General features: G+C 35.2%; 1 protein-coding gene across 1 annotated transcript in view; it reads right to left on the bottom strand.

The window, feature by feature from the left end:
• LOC135081863 (klarsicht protein) overlaps window positions 1-17,953 on the bottom strand; it is a 39,721-nt gene that overhangs the window by 17,766 nt on the left and 4,002 nt on the right. Inside the window, exons 5-6 of the mRNA XM_063976646.1 lie at window positions 17,004-17,792; window positions 15,075-15,171 (exon numbers count right to left, since the gene is read on the bottom strand). Of these exons, the coding sequence (XP_063832716.1) occupies window positions 15,075-15,171; window positions 17,004-17,792 (886 nt within the window). The remainder of the gene's footprint in view (window positions 1-15,074; window positions 15,172-17,003; window positions 17,793-17,953) is intronic.

Genomic DNA, 17,953 nt, shown 5'->3' with positions numbered 1-17,953 from the left:
TAGTGAAGTGATTGGATTTGTCTGTGGGCGGCTTGGAATTTTTAGACAAACTAACCGGTTATGTTGAATACGTCATCTATTGTAAACCCTTTGTTGACACTGCTCGAAAGATGTTTTGTTACCCAAATAAGTATAACCTTCACAGAACATCTGTTATACAACATAACCTTGTACTATGGAAGGCTGTCTGTCTGTAAGCATATAATATTTCACGTGAAATTATGTGTCATACAAGTCAACAAAAACTCGACTATTCTACCAAAACCTTTTTGGTGTTACAGTAGCTCTATCAATAGCCGCTATATGGCTACAAATTGCGTAATTATCACTAGAAGGAGAAAACCGCATGCTGCTGACAAGTGTGGGCGAGCGTGGGCGAACAGGATACTCAGGTCAAGTACAGACATGTTTTAGAACCACTGGGAATTTTGCACCTACATTGTAGACAGACTTTGGACGTGGGCGAGACCAGACCAATGGTATCTATAAATACTGTAATATGATTAAAGCGATAGATATAGCGATATTGTTTTATATTTATTAGACTGTTTTGTTAAAAATTGACATTCAGTTCTGATAAAGATGGTATTTTGGTAGATTAACACGTGATAAAAAAATTTAAAGCATCTTATACCAATACAGTTAACAAACCTCTACTATTGAAAGCAGCATAAGCAAGATTGATTGACTTATTTAAAGATTAATAAACAGTTAAAACTAATTAATTTCGAATTAACGTTGCCAATAATAAAACACTTACCAAGTTCATCATTATTGTTCGTAGTCGTAGTCACAGAGAGGCTCATTTTGAAAAGCGTCTCCCTTGTAGCTCGTTAAAGTCACTATAACACTATTATATCACTCTTATAGTGCATCAGTCTATTGTTAAAGTTCATCGGCGTTTCTTCGTTTGGAACATTGTGTGGGATGCTATGCTATTGACAGGGCCAAGATGATTATCAATTACCACAGAAACCGTGGAAAACCTAGCACAGGAAATAATGGTTATCTAACTGAAGCTGGATGCGCTCGAGTCATTTGTGCGATTGGTTGCGTCATTTATAAATTTCACTTTTTACTGTCTTAATTTTAGCGCTGTCATTGTTTTAAGTTGAAAGTTTGAATTGTGCATTGAGATCAAGATGTAGATTGTTCAAATGATTAATAATTTAATTACGGAGACACAATTGAACGAATTGAGAATTAGGTAATGCGTTTTAGTAAATAGTGTTAAGTTGATCAACTATAGCTTTGTTCGCCCACAAATTCATAGCGTTAGCCTTTAACGATTTATAAACAACTTTCAACAAAGTTTAAAATCAAGATTTTGCTACACCTTAACATCAGGATAAGAAACACTTAAACTTGCAACTTAAAAGAGCACTTGTTTTAAAAAACAAAATCTCAGTATATCTAGAAAAAATAAGGCATCTTGCACTGATCCTGCAATTATAGTTAATACCGCTATTAACTTTTTGCCACACAATTCATACAATTATATGGAGCCAAGAGATAAACGGTCCCCATCATACAAAAAGGTGACCGCAAATCTGGTATAATGGAGACAGAGAAATGTCTGTAACTTAAGTACTTAAGCTTAAGTAAGGTTTAAAGTGACTCAGATGATAATGGTCTCACTTACTGTTACTTGTCTGGTTTATTTGATACTTAAAGAACTAGTGAATTGGGATAATGGGTTGATATTAACGATCGAGTTTCAACTTAGCCTACTGGTTGTGGCAAATGACGTATACTTATAAGTATATATAAAAAACTACATTCGCAAAAAAGATATAATAACATTTTTAGTTATCAAACAAGCATTTCTTTGGCTGTTTAGACTGATTACGGTGCTGTCATGTTTAACAAGCAAATAAGTCATGTAATTATCTAAGATAAGATAGCAGTCAAGATAGTGGTGTGTATTACTTTCTTCGACAATTTTGCATGCACTGAACAATTTGCAATTTGGTTTCTATACGTTACTTTTCCAGTCTATGTTCGACGACAATACGGCAAGGTTAAAGAGGAAGGTTAAAAATGACTGCTTAGTTAAGAGGTTTATTATCTACCCACTCAACTACCCTGATCAACTTACAGATAAAGCAGCGGCTACCCATAAAAACATACTAGATACATAAAATGTAACTTGATTCATGTCAAAGAATTAAGATGTAACGGTACAAACCAGAACTGTGCGGTCTGATTCACCGCTATCCTCTACCAAACACAATTAATAGGATAATCATAAAAGCCACCGTCATGAGACAAAAAATAATAACATGCTCACGCGCATACTTCATCAAGCATAAAAGAAAACTCCGACAATTTCTAAGCAAGAATGAAAATAAAGCTAGTAATTGGAACAAAGTGTCAGTTGCAATATAAAAGGAATTTATAACGCCGTTATAGATTTAAACGTTGAATTGACAGTCAATCAAGACATCGAGCGTGACTGCTCTAAATCTATTAATATAGATTCGCATCATTGAATTAATTTTGTTTTTCTTTCCTGCACTAGAAGTACCGCCAAACAAATTTCTTTTCTGCTCAACCCAAAGGTAAACTGGTCGAGAATGCTTTAGTGCATTAAGTTCGCCTTATGTTCAAATTTATTTTGGCATAAAAGTTTAAATAAATAAATAAATAAATAATTTAGTTATCTATTATTGCCCAAGACAGTCAGCTAGGTCTATTAATATCACTAAAGACTACTACAACTATGCAGGTGTAATGAGTATGTTATATAATATGAATATTACGATGCGTGGGATTAATAAACTTTTGTATGTATAATGCACGGCTATATCCTCGTTAATAGATGCATGGAGAAATTATGGATTCCCTTCAAAACCTTTTATAACACATGGGAGTAAATTTTGGAATTTTCCCTTGATCCAATCTTAGCTGCAACAAAATGCTGTATAAATCGGTGAAAAAGGTTGAGAAATTCAATAAAATACACATGCAACTCCTATACTTACATACAAACAGATACATTTGCCTATTTATACTATGTGTAGAATATTCGAAGGGTGCATATTAAAAACTGGTCCCAAAATGGCTCCTTGTACAAGTCAACGTTCAATTGCAAGTTTTACCATAAAGGAGCGTGGAGACAAGTATTGATTTCGAATCTTTTGAATCGATTCAATGGATTCCCTTTTCTGGAGTCGCGACTCGATGCTAACGATGTATTCATGTAGACAGAATAAAAAGAGCGAGGATTTACATACCTATGATGAGAGAACGCTTAGGTCTGTACTGAAGGGTATTTTGCATTGCAAATATTAGACACGTATGTTCCTTCGTTGACAGCTAAAAAGGGGTCATGTTAACATGTTGGACATAGCACCAATGGTATCACACAGCGAGCGGTACATAATTAATTAGGGAACATTCTCTTTTGATGGGAATATAACAATTTTAGAACGAAAAGAACCGGACAAGTACGAGTCTCTCGAGGACTTTTACATTTTTTAATTGTTTATTATAACGGACATAACAGTACCTTAGCTCTTTGCGAAAAATTCAAAGTGATAGACGGATGAACAATGGACATTATCCCAGACATACAAGAGGCAGAGAAACTTAAAAATTAAGTATCATATTAAATCGAAACCTCTTTTCTTCGACGTCTAGTACCTACAGCCTTTAGCAGCTTCAGATTTCTAATAGGTACAGAAATGGTAGGAAGAAGTATTAAAGACATGTCTTGCATGATTACTAATGTCAACGGCCCAGACTGAGTTTCACAGTTTCAAACTGTCCAGTAATTGCTGAGTGAAACCGCTCACATGGTGTCTGGGACTTGTACTTTCATGTGAACGTAACATTAGAAAGAAACTGTGGTTTCTTCACATCATTTAAGAATATTATTGGTTGAATAAGCGCTTTCATTTTATACCACAACGTCTATTAGGTATCTGGCTTTAGGCTTAAAATTTCTTGATCAGCAGAAAGTGACTTGAGTTTCTTTAAATTAATTGGTAAGGAACGTCCTATTTTGTCAATTGTTAGCGGATAATCCATATCGATCTTTATAAAAGCGTCGCGAAGCTGACCCTGACCTACAAATTGTAGACCAATGCCATAATGGACAGTTACCGGATTGTCCAATAATGCTTTAAATAAGTACTACTATATTCGATAATTTTCTGAATTACGTAAGAAGAGTGATGCAACGATTCGCCCACGAATCGATGCCGGATTTATAATCATAATTGCAGAAATTAATTTATGACCAAATGCGAATATAGCTTGTCAAAATTACAACATTACATGACCAATAGTTAACTAATGATACAAAGTTGAGGAAAAGCCCACTCCAACCTCCCCTCGCCTGAGTGGTCCATTCTACAGAATTGCCTTGAAATAAAACAAACAATTACGCCAGACCCAAATAGAAAGCCAGACAATTGTGTCAGAATGGAAACCTAGTAGACTGGGTAGACAGAGGTCAAATGGTCAGTTGAAATAGGAGGTATCTGTCTCAAAAACGTGAACGGAATCTAGTGAACTTCAGGCACTGTAATGAGGTTTAACGCTCTACATAGCACCAATATAGCTCTTGGAATTATAACTATAAATACAGGGTGTCCCATAAAGACCGTGCCAAACTTAAGGAGAAGAAAGACTAATGGACCATCTAAAAAAAAGCCTTTGTAAAAGTATTACCGATTCAGAGTTAAGATCGTCTTTACATTAAGTTTAACATTAATTTAAAATTGAGAAGAACAAGGGGTATCTTTTAAAGCTTTTTATACTCTTTATAATTTACTTAATATCTACTTTCGACCAACTTAATTAATGTAAATGCATTCCAATATAAAGACGTGAACAAAATATAGATATGAAAAAAATTTAAGTACTTAATTAAAATAACGGACACTGATTAACATTTTAAAGTAAATACGTTCTCAAATGAATAAAGAGTACAAAGTACAAATATAATTAACCGCAAATAAAACCAGTAACGCTACTTGGATAACAGCTAGTTAATCTTGTTTGTTAGACTCTAGAAGAAGATAGAAAGACGTATGACAACTTATTACGCGGCAAAGGTAACCTACATTTGACAGCTGTCATCCGATTTGGCAATTTCCTGTTGTCCAACGTTGCATCACATCCTGTTATAATTGCAACGATCTTTGAAGACGACCGTATATCGGCTGCACAATGAATTAATTGCATTAAATGGCTCTACGAATGACATTGAGGTCATCTATGGTTTGTATTCGGAAACAACGACCAGCGCTAATTTCGAACTCAAAAAAGTTATCATCATCATCATTTCAGCCATAGGACGTCCACTGAATATTTCCAATACGATAATGTTATTGTTTATGGAATAAATGACTATGACTATGACTATGACTGCTGAACATAGGCCTCCCCCAATGATTTCCATGTTGATCGAAAAACACAGCGTGGAAATGAAATGAAATTCCATAGCTCATTCTTCTCAAGCTATTTTAACTATTCTTGAGGTATGCTTTTTTTTTTTGAAGGGCTGCCACAATAGATCAAACCTGGTCGAGTTGGCGCAAATAAAGGCCCAAAAACCAATAATAACGAGGTATGCTTTAATAGAAGAGGTAAGAATCTAGTCTTAATAGTTACTAAAACAGACCTCTTCAGAAACTATGATTGAATTGTATTGTTCTGATTACATGTGTAAAATAAACCCATCAACCCACCCAAAATCATTCAAAAAGAGATAAATTTTTTAGCAAGTTTGAACAGCTATTGCACTTTCCTCGTTCTCATCATGATAACATACACGTATAAGGCTTCTTGGAACTTGGAAGTAAGATATTACATAAACGTAATGTTTTAAAATACAGAGAAAGATACGCTCGGCTAATTTTAAGCTTCAGCAGTATCCTTATACCTCTTTAAATTTTATAAGCTCTGTATAAGGAGTGGTCGTGATCTCACGCGGTGACGGCGTATGGGAACGATGAACTCGTATCCGTGTTAATACAACAAAACCGTATAATAATATAGTTAACGCGATAAACATTCGTATAATGACTCTTAGAAAGTTTTTAGGTGTTAATTTTAAACTTTCTTGCATTGAGAAACTTCACTGATTTAGTTAGAACATCTAAAATAAATTAATAATGTATTCTTTTTATACTTTAGCAAGTGTATCCTAGGCTATAGAACTCTCCCCTTTAAATATCAGAGATAAAAATAAAAAAGTTAAAAATGTGGGATAAAAAGTTTCAGAGATTAAAAAATTTAAAAGCATGAGAAACTGCATAACAGCCTTACCTAATGTTGATTTGCATCGACGAGAAAGTTTGCAATTAAAACCAGCGAATTATTCACACTGCAAAATGCAGCGTGACATAAAATAAGAATAAAAAAACATAACGGACGCATGCAATTTCTGTGGTGGCGTAAATTATATCTAGAACCAGACCGCGACTAAAAAACTTTCACGTATGGAGAAATCTTTGTCACTTGGATTATGCCTTTGCCTTTTAATTAAAAAAAATAATTCGCGTAAGTTGTGTGGCGTATTCCTTTGCCTTAAAAAAAGTTCTATGGCTGTAGGGACTTACGCATTTACTTAATGGAACAGACAATAAAGCCACTCACTTTTTCACTAAGCATCAGAAGACTGTTATCCCGAAGTGGTGGTAGAGCAAGCTATATTTGAGGGACGCCTAAGTGCCCTTTAAAGGGCCTAATTATAGACTAATAGAGAATTTGAGTTTAAATGCTGAAAAAAGTAAAAAGACTTGTATGTATCTACCTATCTATGCATAATTCAAGCTTAACGCTGTTGATAGGTGACCAGACCATTTATAGAATAAATCGTTTAAAAAACTAAAAAGTTTAAGACAACCTTTGATGGCGTAAATTACCTAGAACCAGACTGCAACTTTGAAAAAACTTTCACATGTGGAGAAACCTTGGTCTATGATAGCAACGTGTTATGTAAAACACAAGTTAAAGTAGCTAATCTAGTAGGGTGACGATATGTGGAAATATTTCATGTACTTAGTTAAGTAAGTAGGTCCACACCCTATAATAATTAAAGGTCAATTCATAAATAAGAAGTCCTACAGAATACCTAATACACATAAAAATCAAGATAGATAAGCTACGAGTATTAAAAGAAAATAAAAGATGAAATAAAAGCAAGTTTATGAAGGCAGTAAAAAAACTGAAAATCGACCTCTTCTATTTTCAAACCACTGTCAAAATTATTTAAAGTTAGTCAAGTAAATAGCTGATTAATAACTTGATTTGAACAAAAGAACAACGAAATGAAAAAAACATGGAGTGGTTTAGGTTAATGTATGTGTGACCTCTGACGTAAAACAACGTTTTTGCTTGCGTGTTTGGAGTGCCTAATAAATACTTAAACATTATGTAAATAATAAAACACATTGATTTTGAATAGACGTGACAAAGGTAATTATTTACAAGAAAAACAAAACATTAATTAATGTTATCAACACAGCAACAAGGAAAATAAACCACAATAGTATTAGCTATGTGATTAGGATTAATTTAAACTTAATTGTGTTTACGACAATCTTTCTAAACTTGTTTACTACAGCAGAAGTATGACGAATGATCAATGTATTATGTACCAACATTATTGTGGGCTTTACAAAGAGAAACTATAGTTACACAACCACACAGCTACTGTGCATTACGACACAAAAATAACTAACTATACTTTAACTATAGTCCAAGTCCTACTATAATTGTGCTCCAATTTGATCAAGTATAATGCTGTTTTGTAACAGTCTTTGTATCATAGTTATTGTTGTTATGCAATAGATTGGAGACGTTATCTGATTATTTGTACGAATAAATATCGAATGGAAAATGTTGATAGTAACAATTCTGCCCTTCAGTGCGATTTGGCGTAAACGATTGATTAGAAAACATAATTTTTTTTTGCGATATTGTCTTCTATTTAAACAATGCAATTTAGATAATTAATTTTAAAAACGTCAAAAGTAAAATTTTCCTAATCTAATAAAATAATAACAAGGAATCCTTCAGTGAAAAAATGATACTGGCGATACATATTCACGTGCTATAAAGAAAAGAAAAACAAAGTAAAAATTAAGAAAGTTTTTTTTTTTAACCATGTGGCTTTATTATTATTATACCTACCCAGTGTTAAGTATTATAAAAGGAGAGACGATTAATTTGTTAAGTTTTAAGTTTTAATTTCACTTTGATGAAAAGTCGTGCACCCACTTGCATGTTATCATGACATTAGTTAGGATAAATTATTGTGAACCACTTTTAATGACGGTCGATTATTGCTGTCATGAGTAAAACGGGTTTGTGAAAATAGTTTCAATTAAACCAACCTTCTCCGTCAATCACATCCATTTCACTTGGTGCCGGTAGTCAAATTAAAACACAAACATGTTTGCATATTCGCTTTTAGATTTGTGAGCACAGCTGGCAATTGCGTGACCTTGGACGGGTCAAATCAGACGCAAATCGTATTAACGTATCAAACAAAACATCTCTTTCACTTTTACTAAATTATAAATCAAAATAAAAAGTATTTATTTCGCGAAAACTCACGGCAACCATAAAAAACGCAACCACATTCGAAGCGAAAGTGATACGTCGAATCACTCGTGCGCATCCAATTTCTCCCGCGGAAAACTTTTCAAAATTTTCGCACCACAGTTTAAAAAGAAAAAAAAAACTTGCATAAAAACACAAAAGAGGTTGGTACACACTGCACGAATATCGCGATTAAAAATAAACGTGCGCGCGACCGTCACCCGCGGCGCGCGAGTTCCATCTAAATGGGAGTTTACTTTTGACAGCGCACCTACAGCTGTTGCAGCGCTTCGGTTTACATCAACTCGGTAAACGATTACAACTGGCTGATAAGGAATCGCTTACAGCGCTGCATCATTACCTAGTCACCTACCTATTATAGGTAGTTGAAAGAAATTATTCATTGAAAATAAACGATTTAATACTCGATTGGCTAAGAATTATATTCAGTGTGCCTACCATGAGTTTACGTTAGGTGTGCTCGCTAGCGACTGCGTAAATAAATGACATTTAAATGTATGACATATTGTGCAGCGCCCCTAGCGGCTACTTTCAAGAAATAAAATCTTCATAGAATTTTTTGACGTATTCGCTAGCGAGCTCACCTAACGTAAACTCATGGTAGGCACACTGATTAGTCACGGTCTTGTAGTGACAAACAAAGAAGGGTCAATTCACGACCCACATTGTTTGAAGGAAAGATGACGTCAGGGCTTAGTTGAAAAAGTTTAGATCCAAAAGTTCCAAATACATATTTGCTTTTGGAAAATAATCATAAATTTTTGTCTAACGGCAACTTTTAAAGAAAATTGTTTGAAAATTTATGAAATAATAACTACCTTCACCTTGGCTAGAATGTGATCGGTTATTAAAAATAAACAAAAAATCGCGTGGGCCGTCTTTTAAATGTTAATGGCACATTTTTTGTGATTTGGTCAGTCAACAGGTTAAATGGAAATAGAGATAACTTGGAAACTTGGAAAATGATCTTTGATGACTTGAAAAGTCGTTTATCTCAAATACGGTGTTAGTCTACAGCCTTTTGCTTATTTCAGCTAGCTCCTTATAAAACAACAAGAAATTAAGTCTAAACTTAACCACACATTTTAATTTATTCTTGTCATTACATTACCATTTGAAACTGTCATTTAATTAGAATTGTTTCAATTAATTAACGCACTAATTAAGCTAGTAATTGTGACAAAACACATTGAACTCACATCGTTAGCCTCAATCCATTGGAATTAGTTCCGATAAACGTTGGAAGGAATGCTTTGGAAAACGTAGATGGATGCGTATGTGTCTGTCATAGTAAGTAATTACCTGCCTTTTCGATCGACAACTTCGTAGGGTTGATGATACTTGACATTTTAAAATCTTATATCAAATCAAATAGTTAGTTTATGATATTTAAGTAGCTGACAATAGTGACTGAGTTACTTGCGCTGCTTCTTCTCAGCACTGCACACATCGGCCCATTTATTGTCCCGAATCAGTGGTAGGGTTAATACTGGGACATGTAAAAGTGCTTTTTAAAAGCCTATTTGCAACTTTTACATAGGCCATTTCCAATGCACTTATACACTCCCCAAATATAGTTTGCCCTACCACTACTTCGGCACAACATATGGGATGGGGTTCTAAGAAGAAGTGGCGGAAGAAACTCAGTCACCTTTGACTTGACAGGTCTGGATAAAGGTACATTTTGTACTGTATTACGACAATTTATGACAAGTTTTAGGAGATACTGAAGAATAAATTAAGGTAAATGCTAGGTAATCACTAATCAGGTTACTAATAATGTTATTTTGTGTTCGCCTAGAGTTATTTCGTGCTTACTTTAATCGATGAATTATGGCTTCGATGAACAGTTTTATCGATTTATGAAGTTGATTATCGGTTAAAACCGGTTTTCGGAATTGCAGTGAGTGACAACCCTAAAGTGCGTGTAAGGGCTGCGTTTAGTTAGATCCATTATCAGGATTCCGTAGCCTTAAGCAAATTGTATGGTCCGAACGTCAATTATGTTTTTTCAAAGTATTTTATGGTAATTATTTGTGTTTAATTCAGCCGTCAGTCCCGGGTGAGGAAAATTCGACAGGATAATGTCATGGTTATTAAATCTCCCTTAAAATCTTTAATTAGAAATGTAATTGCTGGCTTTCGACAGGTCAGATAAAAAACATCGTGTTGGGTTTGTGGATACATTATTTTGTCATGGTAACCCTTAGTTAATTCATTAATATACAATTCTAAGGCTGAGTTGCACCACCTAACTTTAACCGTGACTATAACGAGAACCGGTAACTTTTGTATGGAGTTTGACAGATTTTTGACGTAATATTAAAGTTAAAGTAAGATGGTGCAACCCAGCCTTAGACTCGATTTGATAGTTCTCGGCAGACAATCGATACAAAATCGACTCCACAATTTTCCACCATTACTGGAGTCAGTTTTGCTGCACGTGCATCATTACTATGCAGTGTGTCACTCCGATAATCCTATCTGGTAACGGTAAAACAAATGCACAGCGAATACAATGGCGCCTTGTCTAGATCTGGTTCTAAGGCATATTAATTATGGATTGTAATAAAACAATGGTGGAGATCTATTTATTGAGTGTACTTATGTAGGTAAGATTTGCTTTGGATGAGCTCATGATTTAAAAAAAGGCATTAAGTTGGCTTATTGCTCTACTAAGCAAGACAGTATTTTTCATTTCACCATCATTACCAAGACATTTTTTACTCTCTACTGTAGGAGCATGACTCTATTTTACCAGAATATTTAACATTTTTCTTACAATAACTTTAACAACCACTAACGCAACTATTTCACTTTCAATTTCATAACGAGTTGCAAAAGTATAAAACAAGAAATAAATATTTTGCTAGGCAATTCTCTTCGAGTTTCTTGTCCTTGGTCCGACTGGCATTAAAAGTGCAAATATCATTTATTTACTATCACGACAATAGTTGGCGGCCATACCAAAAAATGCAACGATCGCCAATTTGCATTATGTAAGTCGCTTCTGTATTTAACGTTTAACCTTGTCTAAAACTAAAATGCATTAAAAAGTAACATAATGAACTAGGTAATATACTTTTGTACTAATTGTACTTGCATCTTTTTATTAGAAACTTTGTAAAAAAAACATTACAAAAGAAAAGAAAATGGTTATTGGAATGCGCAAGCCATAAAAAAAGAAAGAAAAAGAAAATGGTTTTAAAAATTAAAAACGTCACTTACATTTTCGCGCCAAAAAGGTTTTTCTTCCTTCAAAAAGAAACACAATTTTATTGCAGTAGACCATTTTCGCAACTGATTTGCTCAAAACACAAACAAATACTGTACTGATCTAGGAATTTTACTTAGTGCTTCTAGAAGTGATGTTTATTTTCCATTTTTCATCAGTTATGATGTCATATGCGTGATTGAATGGTTACTTGATAATAAATTAAGTATATTGACATTAAACATGTAGGATTTGAAATAACTTATATGTTTGTTTAACGATTACGTCAAAGCTTGAACCTAATTCTATTTACTGTTTTATAATATTTTTTGTGTCTAAGCAATTAAGCATCCTTTTTGACCAATATAACACTTTGTTTAAGTACCTACTGTTAACTAAATATCTTTTTATATTTATGTAGGTATGTGTCTAGTAAATAAACTAGTACTATCTCAGAGTTTGTTAGTATCATATTTATTGTCCAAAAGTTCAAATAAAAGAAGTTTATACTTTTATATTTGCCAGATAAACGTCTACTTTTGTACTCATTAGTTATGCAGTGCAAGATAAGTTTAATCGTCACACACACAGATTCGCAATGCAAACTATCATTCTGCATTGAGATAAGGCTAGGACCAGTAGTCCACCATTTAAAAGGCGAGGGACTGATGAGACGTATTAATTTAATCTTGCACTGTGAAGCAGTGGTAGGGTTAAAATAATACTGGGACGTGTAAAAGCACTTTTTGACAGCCTATTTCCAGAAATAAATGACTTTTACTTTTGGCAAAAAAGTAGTGTTGTGGGATCATAAAATATGTAATTTAACCATGACTTTAATTTTGATACTGTTAAATGAAAAACTATATGACCCAGCAAATGTTTTTTTTGCACCTAGGAGTATGAAAAACGGTTTACGGCGTATTTCTAAGACTTACTGAATATAAGTTCACATAACATAAGAATCGGTTAAGCTGTTTCGGATGAGTTTTGTAACAAACACTGTGACATGAGAATTTTGAGATTTATTTTATCTTAAGCTTTACAAAGACGAACATCTTTATTTTGTTTCATACGTTAACCATTGTTAACTGAAGAGAAAGGGGGTTTATTTTGGGATAACATATTTTAAACACCATTTGTTTTCGTCTAGTGGTTTGTAAGTGGCATCTGGATTTACCGATAGAAATCAAAATCAAGGGTACCGTAATGGTTTAGACGAAAATAAACCCATTTGGGGTTCTTAAAATACTTAAAAGTAAACGACCTAAAAGTTATTTAACTTAACTTTTAAGCAGACATTAATTACTCGTAAAATAACATTTAAAATGGCCATTAATTAAGTGAGAGAATAAGTGACGTCACATATTGCTATTGTTATACCAAAATCTAACTAGCAACTAAGGGGAAGTCTTAAGCTAAGTAATTTTATCATTTTAATACCTAAATTAATGAAACCAGAGTAACCAAGTGTGTATTTCGAGAGGGTCTTCGCAAAAAGTAAAATACGGTGACCACGATTCCGCGTCAGGGAGGACGGTTCCGCTTTCGTTGGCAGAAATAGATGAGCTGCGTGAGCGCAGCCGTGTCGCCGCTTCCGGGGCCCAATGGTAGGGTTGACATATGAATTGCATGTTCTAAAACGTCCGGGGTTACTGGCAATTTTGTATAAAATTTATAAAAGAAGAATAGTGCGACAAGGTAATGAATGAGCAACCTAAGAATGTGTTTGTATGTAGGATTTTTATATGTTTTACAGTGTTAAAATCAAGACTATTGAGACGAGACATCATGCATGACATAAATACGAAAATTGTAGCTAAATTAAGTCATACAAAACAAATTATTTTCTAAAAAAAAAAGAAAGTTATAAAAAGCGCTTTTACACGTCCCAGTACTTAACCCTACCACTGCTTCAGGTCAATGAAATGCTATAAAAAATCGTGTCCAAAGCACATTTTTTATGTTTATATTCTAAAACTGGTTTAGTTTTCAAGAGTCAACCCTAAAGCTTGAAACTGTAACACATCGCATGTTTTGATTGCCGATGAAGTTTGGGACAGGGCCGATTATGTTGTAATAATACGACATCAAAGGGCGAGATCTGTGTCCCGATATACACGTTAATTTTGGTGTCCGTAATAATTTGTTTTGTGACACAGTTTCGAAATCATTTTCACACTTTAGTCACAGTTTAATAATATGTTTCCGTAAATGTGTAAAAAAACAAGACTTGGCTGAGTTGTACCATCTAACTTTAACGATAACTATAACGATAACCGGTGTTTTTTTGTATGGAGTTTGACAGATTTTTGACGTACTTGTTGAAGTTAAAGTAAGATGGTGCAATCCAGCCTTATTGAAAATGTGTAAATAAGTACCAGCTGGTAAGAAGCACAGAACTTTTTAAACCTTTTTAGGACTATGAAAGCACTGGCCATAACCAGTATTTCTGACTTCATTACAGAAATTGCGAATTGAAATTGCCATCACGTTTTGCCCAGAAAAAAGGCACGAAATTTCAAAAAGCTACCTTCAAAATTTAAACCAGTATTCAAATCGATTTGTTTAACAAGCTCGTGCCTAATATGGAGTGGCCTTGATCACGACCGAGCGTAGGAACAGACATCATCAGACTATACATTTTTATTGCAACTTCGGCTCTATTCCAACTACATAAGACCTTATAGTGTTTACCTTGATGTGCCGTCGTCTGTACCACAGATTGTGCAGAGATTCGTTCGGAAACCGGTCATACGACGAAGACAACCGCAAATTCTGCTCGCATTTTTGCAAGTAACCCTATATTTTTGAGTAACGAGATCTGCATTCATTGCACCGTCTTTAATGCAATTGCACTTAAAGTGACGCCTTTCTACCTCAAGGTTTATAGTCCAGTTATTTTTTACCGTTTTTTTTTAATGAGGACCTGCGAACTAAATTGCGTTCCTGTTTGGCAACATTTTGAAACGGCAGGAGCAATTAAATGATACAATTAAAGTAGTTATAATCACAGTTATAAAGTGGTTTGAGATTTACTAAATATAAATATCTGGGAGCAAAAAACACTTTTAACTGTTTTAAAATCCGATTTTAATTTTTATCGTGTACTAATAACATCCTTAAAAATAATTGTCGAGTTAACATTTAAAACAGATCCAGTTAATCCAGTTTTATCACGTCGTTATCTTGTTGGGTCTTTTTTGGTCTCAAGGAGTTTCTGATAAGTTAATCAAAACTCGATCTAAATCTATTCAAAATAAGACACACAATAACTTACCTCTCACGTCCCTTTGCAACCCTGGCGACAGGGCCCCACCAGCCAATGCTGCATCCAGCAAATTGATGTTTTCGCGGCACTTCGTCACGATCTCCGTCTGCGTAAAACAAAATAGTTGTCCTAATACACTCCAAGCCAAAGCAAGAATAGGTCTAATGACAAAAGCGTAAATTCCAAATCCAAAAAGATAAAAGTTTTGAATTCCAATTTCTGAATTTGAAAAAAAGAATTCTTCTTTTTTTTTCTTTCCTGCCTACCACTCCTGCTTTGGCCACATTATGCCTACAAGTTCAACAAAATAGAGCACACGAAAATCAGTATTTACTCACTTTGTTCAAAAATAAAACATTTCACTTCTCTTTATGCGCATGCACATAATTATCTTTACAATCCATGCCAGATTTGTTATTTTATTTTCAGAACTTTTCACTAACTAATCTATACAATCGTCAATCAACTTACATAACTTTATTCTATGAAAACTCAAGCTTAACGGAAATTAATCGCCAAACACATATTAGAAAGCGGGAAGAGAATAGGCCCAAACATGTACGAGAATTTAGAATTTGGAAAAACATCTTAATGCTACAGATAATTAAGTTAATATTCGTTTATCCTAATATCCTATGAGCACTATTTGTTGAATCTTTGAGTTAATAGAGAAGGGTGTTAATTGACTGAAACTCCATTTATAATTTCCAAACTGACACGTTTATTCTTCTAAATATTTATACAAACAGCACTTTTACTTTAACATTTTGTATAAGAATAAGATCAATTAACAACCTATCCCTATAAACAAAGTAAGTACATACAGTTATACTGTGAGAGATTGAGGAGTTCAGTCAAATTACATTTACAAAGTAAATATTATGCGAGAAATCTAGTAGATATAACACAAAAATAGATTATTGACAGAGCTAATTAAACGTATAACTATTATCACTCAATGACAAGAAATCTCGTTTCTATTTGAGGTACTTAGATCATAAATTAAATAAATTATCCGCTCATAATTCGTAACCTTGCCATCGCCTCACATTTCTGAACGTTAACGAAAACGTCAATGTGACAGCCGTCAAACGGACATTTTACTTTTTAATCGTCGTATGCCACAGGTAACTCGGAATGATTCCTGACCGAAACTTTCTGTACCTTTGCACCACAGTACATAAGCGTATAAGTTATTATTTAATTTAAGCATTTTCTAGTTAGACTTGCCCTAGCACCAAGTTATCACCACCGGATAGAGGCGAAAATATTAAAAAATAAAGAAAAACAAAACAGGCAGTTAGTAAAAAAAACTACAATCACAAAACACGACAAACGGGTTGTTAGTTGAAAAAAAAAAACCAAATACGTGACCATAGGAATGATAAGAAATGGCTCACTTTTGCCAGTTAAACTGATCTTAAGTGAGCCTGTATTAGAAGTTATTATAAATGGAATAATAAATGTATACTAAGTATGTTAGTAGAATTATTTTCTGATGGGCACGTAGGCTGCGATTGTCAGACTTCAACCAACTTAACCGTTAATTAACTTAACTCATAGTAGTTATTACGATTATATTAACAATTTAAATATAAATACTACAATTTGTACAATTTCGTTGTAGTGTAGTTTGCACATATACAATTTTTTCTATAACGACGCGTCATTCATTCGACTTTTAACCACATTCTCACGTAGTCTGACGATCGCAGCGAATTTTATACGTATACTTACATACATAATAATAAATATCACACAAGCCCAAGCCAAGTGTCATTGTAAATGTATGTAGACTATTACAAGTATCGAGAAGGCGGCTAGTGCTAGACACAGCCTGGCCCTGAAGCATGCGGGGCGCCGGGTGACGCACGACGCGACGTCATCATCGCTGTCCGTGAAACTACTACTGTAATCGGTATCGAATTTGTTCCTTACGTAGTCGAATGCTCGGAGCAGGTCTGGCGACGCGTCTTGGCGCGCCATGAGAGCCTCGACCGCTTCCAGCTGCGTGCTCGAGCGACGGACTAGAGACCGGACTTCCTCGGACTCCGAATCGGAGTCCTCCCCCCAGGTGCGGCGGCTGTGCTTCTTCGGGCTGGACGATTCGTCTTCAGAGTCCGCGCTTTCGGTCGAGCGCCGTCGCAATTCGGATAACGCGATCTTTTGGAGTTCGCTCTCGCCGTCTTTTTCTGTGCGCCGTCTTCGATTCAAAGAGTCTAAGATGTCAGGGCGGTTGTTGACTTCAGTGTATTCTAACGAGCTGTTAATTTCATCGCTGGTTAAGTTTGAGCTGTGTCGCCTCCGGCTGAGGGCTTGGACGTTGAGCAAATCAAATTCGGGCGAGCGCTTGTTGTTTTTGGGGTCCGTTTTGCGGCGTCGTACGCCATCGTTGCTTTCGATGCTGGTGTTGTTTCGGGAGCGTTCGAGGCTGTCGAGTAGTGATTTTTTGCGTTCGGCGCTGGACATTGACTTTTTGGGTTTGCGGGGGGGTTCGTCAGGGGATCTGCCCTCCTTAGTGGGGCGTTTGTGGCGGGGCAGGCTTCTCTCGCGGGAGGCCGAGGGACGGCGACGGGAAGGGCTGGCTCGCTCGGGCTGAGCGGACAGGCTTGAGCAGCAATCGGACTGCGAGTCCAGGAAGGCGCGGTAGTCGTCGCCGAACTCGAGTAAGCGGCGCGCGGCGTCGGAGTCCGGGGCTTCGGAGTACGGCTCGGAGTTGTACTTTTCCTGGAAAGGAAGGAGAGTTGAGTGGTTTTTGCTTCTTCATGCATCAGATGCAATGATGGATATCGCTTAGCACATGTTCATATACCAAACTGTAGAGATTTTTTAGTTTATGTGGTGGGTAATTTAGTAAACATAGTGAATACGTGCTGTAAACTATGCTC

This window comes from Ostrinia nubilalis, chromosome 20 (assembly GCF_963855985.1).
Source record: "Ostrinia nubilalis chromosome 20, ilOstNubi1.1, whole genome shotgun sequence".
Lineage (NCBI taxonomy): Eukaryota > Metazoa > Arthropoda > Insecta > Lepidoptera > Crambidae > Ostrinia > Ostrinia nubilalis.
Note: the sequence above shows the minus strand (reverse complement) of the source record. Positions and strands in the feature narration are given on the sequence as shown.